This window comes from Saccostrea echinata, unplaced genomic scaffold, assembly GCF_033153115.1.
Source record: "Saccostrea echinata isolate AGI-Se365-2 ecotype Australia unplaced genomic scaffold, CSIRO_AGI_Sech_v1 ptg000014l, whole genome shotgun sequence".
Taxonomy (NCBI): domain Eukaryota; kingdom Metazoa; phylum Mollusca; class Bivalvia; order Ostreida; family Ostreidae; genus Saccostrea; species Saccostrea echinata.
The window spans coordinates 848,284-861,149 of NW_026889763.1; the positions used below are offsets into that span (position 1 = coordinate 848,284).

General features: G+C 32.9%; 1 protein-coding gene across 1 annotated transcript; it reads right to left on the bottom strand.

Annotated features, from left to right (window-relative positions):
• Positions 1-3,433: 3,433 nt before the first annotated feature.
• On the bottom strand, positions 3,434-10,119 carry LOC133186957 (uncharacterized). Its single transcript, XM_061322339.1, has 6 exons — positions 10,010-10,119; positions 9,470-9,720; positions 6,456-6,666; positions 4,819-5,033; positions 3,862-3,966; positions 3,434-3,612 (listed from the first exon to the last, which is right to left on the bottom strand). Exons 1-6 carry the CDS (start codon positions 10,117-10,119, stop codon positions 3,434-3,436), a joined length of 1,071 nt encoding a protein of 356 aa, XP_061178323.1.
• Between the last annotated feature and the right edge of the window lie 2,747 nt (positions 10,120-12,866).

A 12,866-nucleotide genomic window follows, 5' to 3' on the forward strand; every position in this document is an offset into this window, starting at 1 on the left:
TGTTTAACGTCTCCCTCGAGAATTTTTCACTCATATGGAGACGCCACTACTTGCCGGTGTAGGGCTGCAAATTTTGACCTATACTCGGCACTCAGGGCCATTGAGCAGTGAGGGATCTTTTTTGTACCAACACCTACTGCGACACGGGACCTCGGTTTTTACGGTCTCATCCGAAGGACCGGTCTCCACGTCCCGCAGTGGGATTCGAACCAGTGACGTAAGGATCAACTCCCAACTCCGCGACTCTAGAGCAGACGCTCTAACCACTGCACCACGCGGGAGACTAGCTCTGATGGAGGAAACCTTGGTAGACCAACAAAAATAACGACAAACTGAAAAGACAGGATCCCGACGTCATACTTGGAGACCACCGTCTAACTATGCGAGCAATTGTTTTTGATCAGGGTTGAGAAATTTTCTATTAAAAAATTAATTTTTCGATCTTTTTGTAACTAGTACACAGGTGAAATTGCCACGTATGTTCAACATATGTTAAACATACGTTGCAATTTTACCTGTGTATGTGTGAGATGAATAACTCGGTTACTAACAGAAAACCAAATGCAGTGTCAAATTTATGCTTCATACGAATTTTATAAAGACGCACGATTCCAATGCTACGAGTGTTGCGCAGACAGCTATTTTTCAAGATTCGTTTTACTGAGAAAAAGTGTTATTTATAAATATATTTTATTGAAATTTCTATGTAGTACTGAGTATTTAAAAATTGTCGATTATATGCACAGCCAATATTTTAACTTTATAGTATTAGTAAAACAAATAATATTGAAAATATTCGCGTTTTCTGAGACACAACCAGTACCCTCGTAGCAATGAATATGAATTACATGCAAATGACATGCATTGCAAAGTAGGACTTTGGGAATAAAAATGGATGAAAGTTATTTACCATATCTTAAGAAATTTACATATCAATTTACATATGCAAATAATGAATTCTGATAGATAAGTCTCTGAAAAGGTCACGTAGTATATCTGAGGGAGGTTTTTAAATTTCTTACCTTTCAGTATAGTAAAAACAGTGATAAATATTTTCATATAATGCTCCATCTGTATCATAAGCTTTGAAATTAATGTCTTTTTTGAATCTGATTCTGAAGAACCCCAGTCTTTTTATATCATAGGATAATACTAACATAAATTGTAAACAATTAAAAAGGAAGTATTAGTAGTCCATTTAAAAGTGTTAGAAAGAACTACAGCGGGGAGCAGCAAACGCAGCTTTGATAGAGAATTTTCTTAGACTTCTCTGAATTGGAAATCATTTCGTACATCCTTGAATATGCAACATAGCGCTTAATTAAACAAAACTTTTTCCTGTCTGCAAGATAAAAACAAATTTTGCTTGCGTTTCATTCATTATGCAGTTCCTCATAAATATTTAAAGATTTAAAATAAATATTTGGATATGTTCAACCTTGATATAGGTTAACATTTCAACTATGCATATGCTTACATAGTAGGCAGAAAAAGATCGGTAAATCGGTAATATGTCTGTCTTGAAAAAGAAGTGTAATAGTACATGCAGCTATGTGGGTTACAATTACGTAAGGAGTGTAGACACGTGTCCCTCATGACTTGCGTATTACATAATTAATAGTTGCATGGTTTACCTAATGCACAGAATGTGTTATTTGTCATACATGGTTTAAAGTCATATGTGGTGTATTTTTTTATAAGTTCAGACTAACTAAAATTAATAAGATCTTTCTATTTGTTTTATTACTTTATATAAAGATAGGACTTTCCTGTAAATTGCACAATTTAAATCAATCGCGTTTCATAGATATTAGAAATTTAAAACAATAACCGATTTATTTACCGAATCCGCATTTAAATATCAGACACAGTTTAAAGTCAATTTAACTTTAGAAACGTGGGGTTATTCAAGTTCAAAATCGGTGAAAATTTTAATTTGAACATAAACAACAAATATCATGTTCATCTACACTTAATCTCGTTTTTTTTTTTTTTTTTTAGCTCAGATACGCCATATATAGCTTTAACAACGATGGCCGATATGAACCTTAATTAAAGATAAATAACACAAACTTTTTTTCAGAAATCAGCAATATATCTTGTAGATCTATATTCATATAGGTAACCTGAATAATGAATTCCAGGGTAAGTGTGGAAATTTTATCAAGATTTTGTCATAATGTTGAAAAATATGTCCAAAATTTTGTATAGATTTACATGGAAACGGGCATAAAGTCGCATATTTTAGCAATAAAAAATACTTGCGAATTCTTTACATTTCAGGGATTTACTATTTATGTCATTTCTATTCAAAATCAGTTAAAAAGTATATATCAATCCATGCATCTTTTTTTTTTTTTTTTTTTTTTTTTGGTGTTATGTGTCCTTAAATGACTAAAATAGAACTACCAGTATCATTTTGACTTTGTACATGTACAGTTTTGCCAAAGATGAAACGCATGTAGTTGTAATATACATTTAATTGTACATGTACAGATCTTATGACTAAATACGACTCAAACTACTTCACATTCCTAACATTAATATCAACAGCAAAGCTTATCAGTGAAATGAGAAAAGGAAAAATGAAAGCATCTAAAGAATATAAAGAGGAATGCATCAAATGGACAAATAGCCATGGAATGAATGACGTTAAGTGTATCAATTCCATTATTTCTCGATGAATATAAAATGAAAACCACATTAGAAATGTCAGTTCAAGTTCTCTTTAAACATATCGTACGTGAAATAGATATATTTTTAGTTATTAAAAACCAGAAACGGGAATTACTATTAAACGAGGTTCTTTCAGAAATATCTCAGCAAAGCATTACATCGCAAAATGCTTCACTTTTATCCAAAAAACGGGAATATTAAACAAGATTCAATTTTTAACATGTATTGACCATCTTCAGATATTATAATCAATGATATTTAAAAAAAACAAAAAACAAACAAAACTCGACAATGATTTACCTATTACATAAAATGTAGTCACCAAGCCTGCATGATTGAACTATATACCCGGTAACTATATAAAGATAGTGCGACTTGCATTCTTTATAATATGCTTACTATATTCTTCCGTACAAATGTTGCTTTAAAAATCAAATAAAAAAAAAAAAACAAAATAATGTAACTAAATACACTTACTGCCACTTACTCTTTATGAAATTTTAGGACAAATGCATTCTTAATCTTATCAGATGTTTTTCCATCACAGATAATGCTAATTTTATTTAGTAACATTACATTTGAAGACATGGAAATGTTTTTCTCTGGAATTTTACTTTTTTTCACAACTACAAAAACAACAACGATGAAACCAAAAAGATTTGTATGTTTAATATGTGGAGATCCATGAACCTTGCCAGGGAATCTCATGAATTCCATCCTTCCCTGAATAGCACAGTAAATCTGTTTTATTCAGAGTTTAGTTTTTAGTTTCAATTTTTGTTGGCCTTTGTTGTTTGGAACAGAGTCTCTCCATTTGTTGACAGTCTAACAGGATGACGAAAGCAAACACCGATATAAGTACAGCAATACCAACGACCCCAAGACTCACAGCTACAGGACGATCCTCATATACACTTATCTTTGACAGCTTATACGCTAGAAATAAAATTTTGAAATATATTTTTATAATTTCATTATTAAAACAGAATAAAATGAATCAATCCAATAAAGTCAATGTGAAACGTTTTTCAAGGATAATTTTTTTTATGGTTTTTGTCTACAAAATCAAGTGTTCTCTTTGCATAAAATGGGAAATGAAAAATGATTGAAAAACATATATTTCATATTACATAATTGAAAAATATTTGTGCATCATCTATGCAAATAATATTGAAATGAGTTCACCTTTGGTGTTCCTTGGGTTAACATGGAGTTCTTTTTTTATTTCCTCTGCAGACAGTGTTATGGCATTACGTGATGTTTTAGGACTTACAGCATCAGTAACAAATCCTTCTCAAATGAAAAAAAAAATTATTAAGACTAATGGTAAATTTGGCATTTTTTCAAAAGACACTGGGAATTATTATATGATTGAATAATTCTTAGCTCTCTAATTGGGTGAGATCCAACATTGTAGAAAAATACTACGTTATGTAGTATGTGTTCACCTGCACGTGACTTCCAGGTGAACATAAGGATTTTTTTTTCCTACATTGAACTAAAAATTAAAAAAAATTCAAATTTATAAAATTAGTTCTGGAAAGTTATTTCACATGCATCAGACTTCCACTCAGGCGAACATAATATTCGGGACATAGAATCGGGGGTTGGGAATGCATGGGGCATTGCAACAATTATTGCTGTTTTGGCTACTTTCGAAGCACAATATTCACTTCGGACTCGTTGAATATTGTATTCTTCAGGTGGCTAAATCATCGTATTGACCTAAAAAACAGCAATAATTGAACAATGTTTCAATAAAGAGCTCTATACCGACCACGGATAAAAATTTTGCGTCATCGTTGAGAACGTTTTTGACAACCTCTTAATGCTAATAAAATGTATTAATTAAAGTTTGTTGTGATACAAATAATAGTTACTCTATTTTTTTTAAAAATCATTTTCTTTCCTTTTTGCCCTTTCACAAAAAATCACATGTTCCCTCGCAGATTCATCATGCTGAAAAATAGACAGGGATGCTTATTCCTCCTAGGCACCTGATCCCACCTCTGGAATTTCCTGGCGCCTGTTGTTTTATGACCTATTCACAAATGTATTGTTTGTAGGGTTGTTTTGTAGCGTTATCTTTTATAAACACATTTCCTGTTTTGGATTCGTACCTAGAAATATTTGTATACCCACCCTCTTTGTAGCAGAGAGCACCATAGGCAATAGATGGATCTGTGAAGCTGCACTGTCTCCAGAACTGACTTCCGAATGTCGATATCAGAAAACACCACTCTCCCGAGGGAGATGCAATGGTTGTAGTAGCCTCCATAGGATCACCATTCCAGTTCATAGGGGTACCTTTGATGTTAAGGATTCCAAACCACAACTCCGTGCTTATACCTGTTGTGCTGATGTTTTGTTAAAGTGTTAAAATGCAGTGTGATAAAAATGAAAGAAATCTATGGAATGTTGTTTAATCAAATATGGAGGCAAGAGGTTTATAGATACAACTGAAACTGATTCATATTAACCTTCTGTCGTGAGCATCTCGCGATGTATTCTAATATATTATAAGTGAAACAGCTGTACATAATGAATGTAGATGTAAGATACAGGCATTCTTTCTTCTTGTCAGCCTATAAATGTGATGCTACTGGAGAAGTGGATAACAGTGTGCCAGACAGAAGGAAACTGATAAAAGAACCCGATATCTGGGTACATTACATGTAAAGTTCAAGCTTTTCGAACGTCTTTATTCTAACTCTGAAGATTATTTCAAGCAAGTTATGGGGGCTAAACTATTTTTATACCCTGTACTTTCTGAAGAAAGTTCAGGTATGTTGTTATTCTGACCAGTCCGTCTATTAAATTTCTTTTTCCTCTTATATTTTACACAGAAGTCAGTCCACCTTTTGAAAGATTATTGATGGTGTCCTTTATACGTGCAATAAGGTTTCAGATTTTTTATTTCAATAAGGGACAGAATTGGGTCGAAAAATGGCCTTTTTCTACAAAACTTCGGTTTTCTGAACTCCTCCAAGATTTCACGCAGTAGCTATATCATCTATCCTGTACATCTGTCCTGTAAATGTGCAATAAGGTTTCCAAATTAATTTTATCCTTTTTGGCCAATAGGAGGTCGAAAAACAATGTTTTCTACAAAACAACGTTCTTAGAACACCTAGTTCTTATATTTTACGTAATATCCAAACCTTTTTTCGGAATATGATTGATGATGTTCTTTAGATGTGCAATAAGGTTTTGGAATTTTCAAAGTCACCCTTGGAGCCATTTGGGAGTCAGAAATGGTATTTTTACGACAATTATGTTTTCAGAACTTCCTTACATTTTATGCAGTAACCAAATCTTCTTTTAATATGGTGCCCTGGGGCCCGTTTTACATGTACAAAAGAACTTACGATTAAGACCAAAAACTTCAGTTGCTTGTAAAATCTTGCAAAATAAACAATTCTGTTCTAAAACTGTATGCATAAATATATCTTCCAAAATTCTCTTTTAAAAGATCAAAAAGATTTCCAAATTGATTTAAAAAACAGGGTTATTTACAAAATTAAATTTTTGTCTTAGTCGTAAGTTCTTTAGTAAAACGGGGCCCTGTACAGGTAGGTTGCAATGAGTTTTCGGAAATTTCATTTTCACCCCTGAGGCCAGTCGGGGGGTGAAAAAAGATATTTTTCTGCAAGAAAACATGTTCCCAGAACTCCTCTTACCTTTTACAAAGTTGCCAAGTCAACTTTTGGAATATGATTGATAGTTTACTGTTGATGTGAGAATTTCGAAATTTGCAATTCTAAGCAAAACATACGTACTGGGCAACAGAGCTGAGACGGCTCATAATGAAGGAGTACTGATCATCATCTATGATGGGGGCTAGCTGCCCACCCTCAAACCGACACTTGTCCATGGCGTCCTTTACGGTCCACGTGGTCTGGTTGGGCATTTTGGTCGTCGGCCAGTAACAGTGTTGTCTGTATTTCTCGTCGGCTGTAGAATTCCAGGATAAACAGAGATTGGTCCAATCTGGAAATGTACACAATATCACAAGATGTCTTTATCCGTGTTAGGGTTGTTGGTTACTTGAACTATCATAATGTAAAGGAAACATGAAAAAGAAGTCTTTAAAGGGGCATAGACATCGTTGCTTTCTTTCTTTTTTTTTTCTTTTTTTTTTTTTGACAATTTTAAATTTCCCTATTTACTTTCAAAAATAGCTTCATTCAAATGCTTTGGACTAACATGAAAATTGTCGACATTCCATGGCAACGATATTCTTCATTACTTACCAGCAAAACCTTTTGTAAACATGGTTTCATGTTCTGTTTACGTATTACTGCATGGGTATATTCGTTAACAATGTACACATCACTGAACATTAAAAGATTAATGGCCGGATGGTTTTGCCCTCTTACAATTTCATTTTGACTTTCCTTTCTTACACTTTTGAATTTATAAATATTAACAATGAATTTTAATAAGTGAAAGTGCACGGATTAATGTCAAGCAAACATGCCAAAAATTCAAAAATTTGATAATTTTCGAATAAAAGGTTTTATGTTATATCAGTCTGAAACGCTTTTTGCATCACGTAAGTCACAAAATTCAACCCAAAATTTTGAAGGATATAAACATCAAAACTGCATCCATGTCCCCTTTAAAAAAAACTGAATTTTGAAAATGAATATTCAACAGAAATTACTGAGTTTTAGTATATATAGGCAATATATCTGTAATGTATTCGTAATATCGTGTGAAAAACAGTACTAAACAAATGTGATCTACGTAGTAAATACGTAAATCATATCAAAGCTTTTCCATGTCTGCTAATGTGTCATTGTTTTGTATGGCTATAAAACATGACTTCATTGAAGAAAGAATTCACTGTAATCCTGTTCGCTGATACCATTTTACACTGTATCTTGTTTTGGAAAAGATTAAGGTACAATTATTGAACATTAAACACCCAATTTTACGTTAACCCCCCCAAAATCTTCGTTATTCAGGATCAGAAATATACCGCCTTTCAATCATAGAAAAAAAACAATAGCTACTGATTTGACTGACAGTTTAGCTTCCTGTGCTACCTGATAATCTGAGTTTGCATGTTTTGAAAACGATCATCTGGTCACGCATCAAATGCTTTCATGTACCGCGTGAATAGTCGCTTTGTATACACTCTGGTAGGAAAAAAATCAAATCGCTGTAATATTGCTTGGTAATTATATTTCAAAAAATAATTGAGAGTATATAATTAAATCTTGACTTCATGAATTATTTTTTTTCAATCTCCACTGCTTTGGTACTTGTATTCTTGAGATATGACGTTCAAGATAACTAGCGGCTATTCGAGCCCTTTTCTCCCCCAATGACTGGGACTGGGATTCGGAGAGGGAAGAAGTTCCTGTGGCAGCACAGACTGATAACTCTTCCGAACCCCTTATTCAACCTGTGCCTCAAAATCATTGTCCGGATTTTCTCTAACGTCTATATTCGTAATGAAAAGGGCGAAGATAACGAACAGTGATCGATCTTTTAAAAAAAATTCAAATCTGTGAACAGGGCATAAAAACATGGACCACTGGAAATTGAAGAAGTGAATACTTTGGACTTTATTGTTGGTCAGAGAAATAAATATTCCGATGATTTATATCCACACAATAAATTGAATCTTTTTATTTCAATATTTACACTTAATTGATAATGATTTTTTTTCACCAACAATTAAAAAAATATTTATATGATTGCTTTGTAGTTTTCACTCGTGATTTTTTTAATGATATTTCTTTTATTAATTATTTTATCCTTTAATTAAAAGATATCGATGAAAACATTATATAAGTTGACTTATTTTATAGTTACGTATATAAATTATTTACAGTAGTTTCACTCAAAATTAGGGCAAGAAACGCGTAATGTTGACCCTAATTATCAAAGACAGACTTCCTGTGTAATGCAATGTGTATATGGATTTTTGACATCTTGAGTATTGCCACTACCAAGACCACACCCCCTCCTCAGGTAACCGTACGGTAAAAAATTGGGTCTTTAAAAGAAATTTCCCGGACAGTACATATAAATCTTCATATCAACAAATCTACAAAATTTTACGATGAATGAGATTGAAGTTGTTTATATAATTATTCAAAAAGGTTCTATTTTCAAAATATGTTTTCAACAAAAATTAATCATATTTCATAGCAATAATTTATTGTAACCAATAAAATACATGTGAAATGCAGTTAATACTAGTATTAACCATAAGGATCACTGTACGAATGATTTCAAAATTGAAAAATTCAGTGTGGTCAAGAAATTAAGAAATTATTTCTTTCTTTGTTTCATTTTGTTTCCAGTAGAATACAAATTGTTCGCATTGCCATTAAACTAAGATTCTGCATTTCTCTAAGGCGCTTATAGCAATAAATATTGAATCTGTCCAGTTGCCCGGTGTATTATGAAAACATCAATAAATTTCGAAGCCTGTGGTTTTTATGACAATTATCAATATGTGTTGCATAATTAAAAAAAAAAATAACTACCCACCTACCTATCTTGAAAAATTTTTAATGATGACCTGTCCAATCTGTCCAACTTTATACTAAATTTGACTACGGAGTACTCCGTCTACCGGATCAATACATAAAACTCACCGCGGATGAGGCAGTTCAACAGAGGATGTTCACTCCTGCTAGGCACCTGATCCTACCTCCGGTGTTTTAGTCTTGTTCATGATTCTCTTTTACAGGATTTATGAGATTGGTCACTGTTCGTTATCTTCATCTTATAATTCACAAAGAAGAAGCAGGGTAAAGCAAATAATATATACCTTCGAAGTAACACAGCATATCCGTTGATGTGAAGGAACACGATTTGTCTTGTGTTCGATTGTCGAAGTAAACTCCCCCATATAGTTTTGAATTCATTACAGCACAGTTCTGAGCGCTTCCACCGTTAGGTTGATGTATCGGATAATTTGTCATCGTGTATAAAAATTCATTTCCGGGAATACTACTGCCATCAAAGTTTACCCAAGTATCCTCTACAATAATGTCCGTCGTTCCTATAAATGTGTCACCACTGAAAATTAATGAATTGTAATGAATATTTACGATAAATAAAATTCAGTCAAGCTTTGAAAAAAGAAACTGAGAGATGCCCGCGGATTCGAGATTCTTTAAAAGGTTAAAAGATAAAGAAAAGAGGGCAGAGATTTCCAACTCACTTCAACATATTCATTGTATTCCAGATGTTGATATTCAAGATTCAAAAGTTCAACGTTGTTATCAACCTTACAATGAGGGATTCTTTAAAAAAAAAAAACTTTTTTTCGAAAAAAGAAAGGAGAAAAATAGAAAAGTGGAATTACGCTGTGGGTGGGCGAAGCTCAACAAGGAAGCTATACTGGTAGCTGTCAATATAGGGCGCCAAACGTCCGTCACTTAAAGCGCAATACTCGTCTGCTTCAAATGCCGTCATTAAAGAGGAGGAGCTGTTGAACCAGTAACAATGCTTCCGATATTTTCCATCCAGGGATGAAATCCATTCTAAGCAGGATAAACAGGAGGTTCCTGAAAACACAGGATTTAATAACAAATGATCCTATTATTATAATGAATACTTTCATATGAAAATGGTATTTGGGGACTTTTCAGACAGTTCTATTTCCAAGTTTTTAAGATCTGTACATGTGATGTTTTGATAACCATAATTTCATTTAATGGCAACCTTGATGGACATGGTTTTTATACGAAAACTAGAAAAAATGTTTAAACTTTGTCTGCAGAATTGGTTGCAATATTTTTAGGTTCATTCTTGGGAAAATGAAGGTTTCACTCGATAAGAGATGTTTGGACACAGGTTTAAAATAACCTATGGGAGCCATGAACACCTTATAAACATGTCATATAATATCATAAACATGCATTTCAATACCGTTGGCCATACTTTCTTTTCAGTTGAATGATTTTTGAGGAAAAAAATTACCATCTGCATATTTTAGAAAAAGTGTGATGAAAAAGCTAAGTCAGGTGTTCTGAAAAGCAAAATCAAGCTATACCGGTATGGCCAATTCAACTACAAAGCTTAATCAATTTTAAGAGATTGTACAAGACCTGTTTTAATTCTTAATCATCTTAAAATATTTAAATCATCATTCCTGATTAAAGGGAGAGCTAGGAATACGACCAAAAGTCTATGATCTATTGACTAATAAGCATGTATGTTATGAGAAGAGGAAGTAATGATGACAAGTCGGAGTTTTTTAGCATTTAAGACCATACAGAGATAACTCCTTCCCCTTTTCCCCTTTCCCAGCCCCCGGGGATGTTCATGTACATACAAACCAGTACTTTGTTTTGACAATAAAAATTGTAAATATGCTTGCAGTATAGAAAATGTTCACAAAAGTAAATGGCGGGTCTCTAAATGATTTTCATTTCTAATTCTAGGAGGGTGAATTTACTCTAGTGGGTCATGAATGAAATGTCAAGCGGATTATCATTGATACACTTTTTACGCAGGTCCCTATTGTGATCATTTCCAGTTCCAGAAGGTGGAGATGACCTCCAATGGGCCATGACCTTTATACCATTAAATCTGTAAACACACAAGGAAAAAAAGTATGTATGGCTAAAGGGAAAAGTGTTCAACCATTTTCAAGATATATGATCATTTGTAGCTTCAGGGGGTGTCTGGAGAGACCTTTGGGGGATCATGGCCCCTTATACTATTTAATGTCATAATAAGATATTTTGGGGCATTCGATTTTATTTAAAGCTATTTGTTTTTTTTCCAGTTCCAGGGAGTGGGAATGACCGCCCGGAGATTTGCTTACTTCATTGTATAACTTGAATGTGGCATCAAATGATCTTTGACCTTTTTCAAACTATAGTCCCTTACCATTTGCATTTCAGATTACATTACCCCTTTCAATACCTGACTTTTTAATGACACCCCATAATTATGATGCACTTATATACCACCAGTTATAGGTACTGTTAAATTCATAAAAAATAATCCATTTAAAGCACACTATGAATTCCTTCTGATATAATGATGTATACACCATGTGCAATAATGATAATGGTAAAACTAGTTCATATAGGGTTACACAAGTCAAATGCCAGTCTCAAAATTTTGCGTAATTTGAATTATATGTATAAACTAGTGGTTATGGGTGTTTTCTAAGTCTGAAGTTATAGTTCTACTAAGTTTTGTAACCTTACATGTGTGAATTGAATATTTGGATAATTATAGTGATGATCAGTTGAAATCATGTTACATTTCCTTGAAAAAACTATGAATTAAAAAAGCTGTTGCGGACTCTACAAAACACAGTGTATCTGCCAGAAATCCAAGAAACACTGAGCTAAAGTCTGATATTTTTGGTGGATAGATTAGTAGCTGTATTGCTTCTTACATGTAAAATAAAAGAAATGTAATTCATAATGCATACCAAAATAAACACATGTTTCGGACACTACAGAATTTTGGGACATTTTTATGCTAGTAAGAAGAAAATGTGTCATTTTCTCAAGTTTCGAAGACTACACTCAAACTTTTCTATACTATTTCATTTATCAGTTAACTCAATTTTTAAAATGAACCCAAAGTTAGAGTAATGCATCAATATACATGTATTTTTTTTTTCAATTGCAAGTTCAAACAGTAGAATTATATATAACATTACGTATCTGCATTTTCACATTACTTAATATTTTGTTGAATTACATACAGTAAATTGCTTATAAAAGAGGGATAATTTCACAATGATTTGGCATCTTTCACTAGGATTTTCTATCATAAATCTCCTGAAACAAAAACTGAATGATAAAGCCATTTTTCACCTTCAACAGTATAACGCATATTATACCCATTTTTTCAGTAGTAAATCTTTAATATTTTTATTGTATAGAATATGGGAGTATTAGATATAATCTAACTTGTTAGGGGTACCATTTGGTCATAATTTGGTCATAATTATTAAGGGTTAAATCATATATCTTGATGCAGAGTACATCATAACATTAGTGAGTATGAAAAAACACCAATACTGTGAAAATGGCGATTAGATGTATTGGAGACACACCGCCCAGAAAACAAGATAAAAAGTGTGTTCGTATCGTTTCAGATGAAGAGCCAGAACCATTACATCTGGGCCGAGGAATCGAATCAATCTGAGCATTTATCAGAAAAAGAGGTTTCAAAGGAAGAAAAACGGATCC

Excerpts from the sequence above, each read along its gene's own strand:
- LOC133186957 (XM_061322339.1), bottom strand. The coding sequence starts at position 10,119 with ATGACGGCATTTGAAGCAGACGAGTATTGCGCTTTAAGTGACGGACGT. Across the intron at positions 9,721-10,009 it reads GAGCTTCGCCCACCCACAGC|TGGTGACACATTTATAGGAA; the intron begins GTAATTCCACTT and ends ATTAATTTTCAG. Across the intron at positions 3,613-3,861 it reads TAACCCAAGGAACACCAAAG|CGTATAAGCTGTCAAAGATA; the intron begins GTGAACTCATTT and ends TTTTATTTCTAG.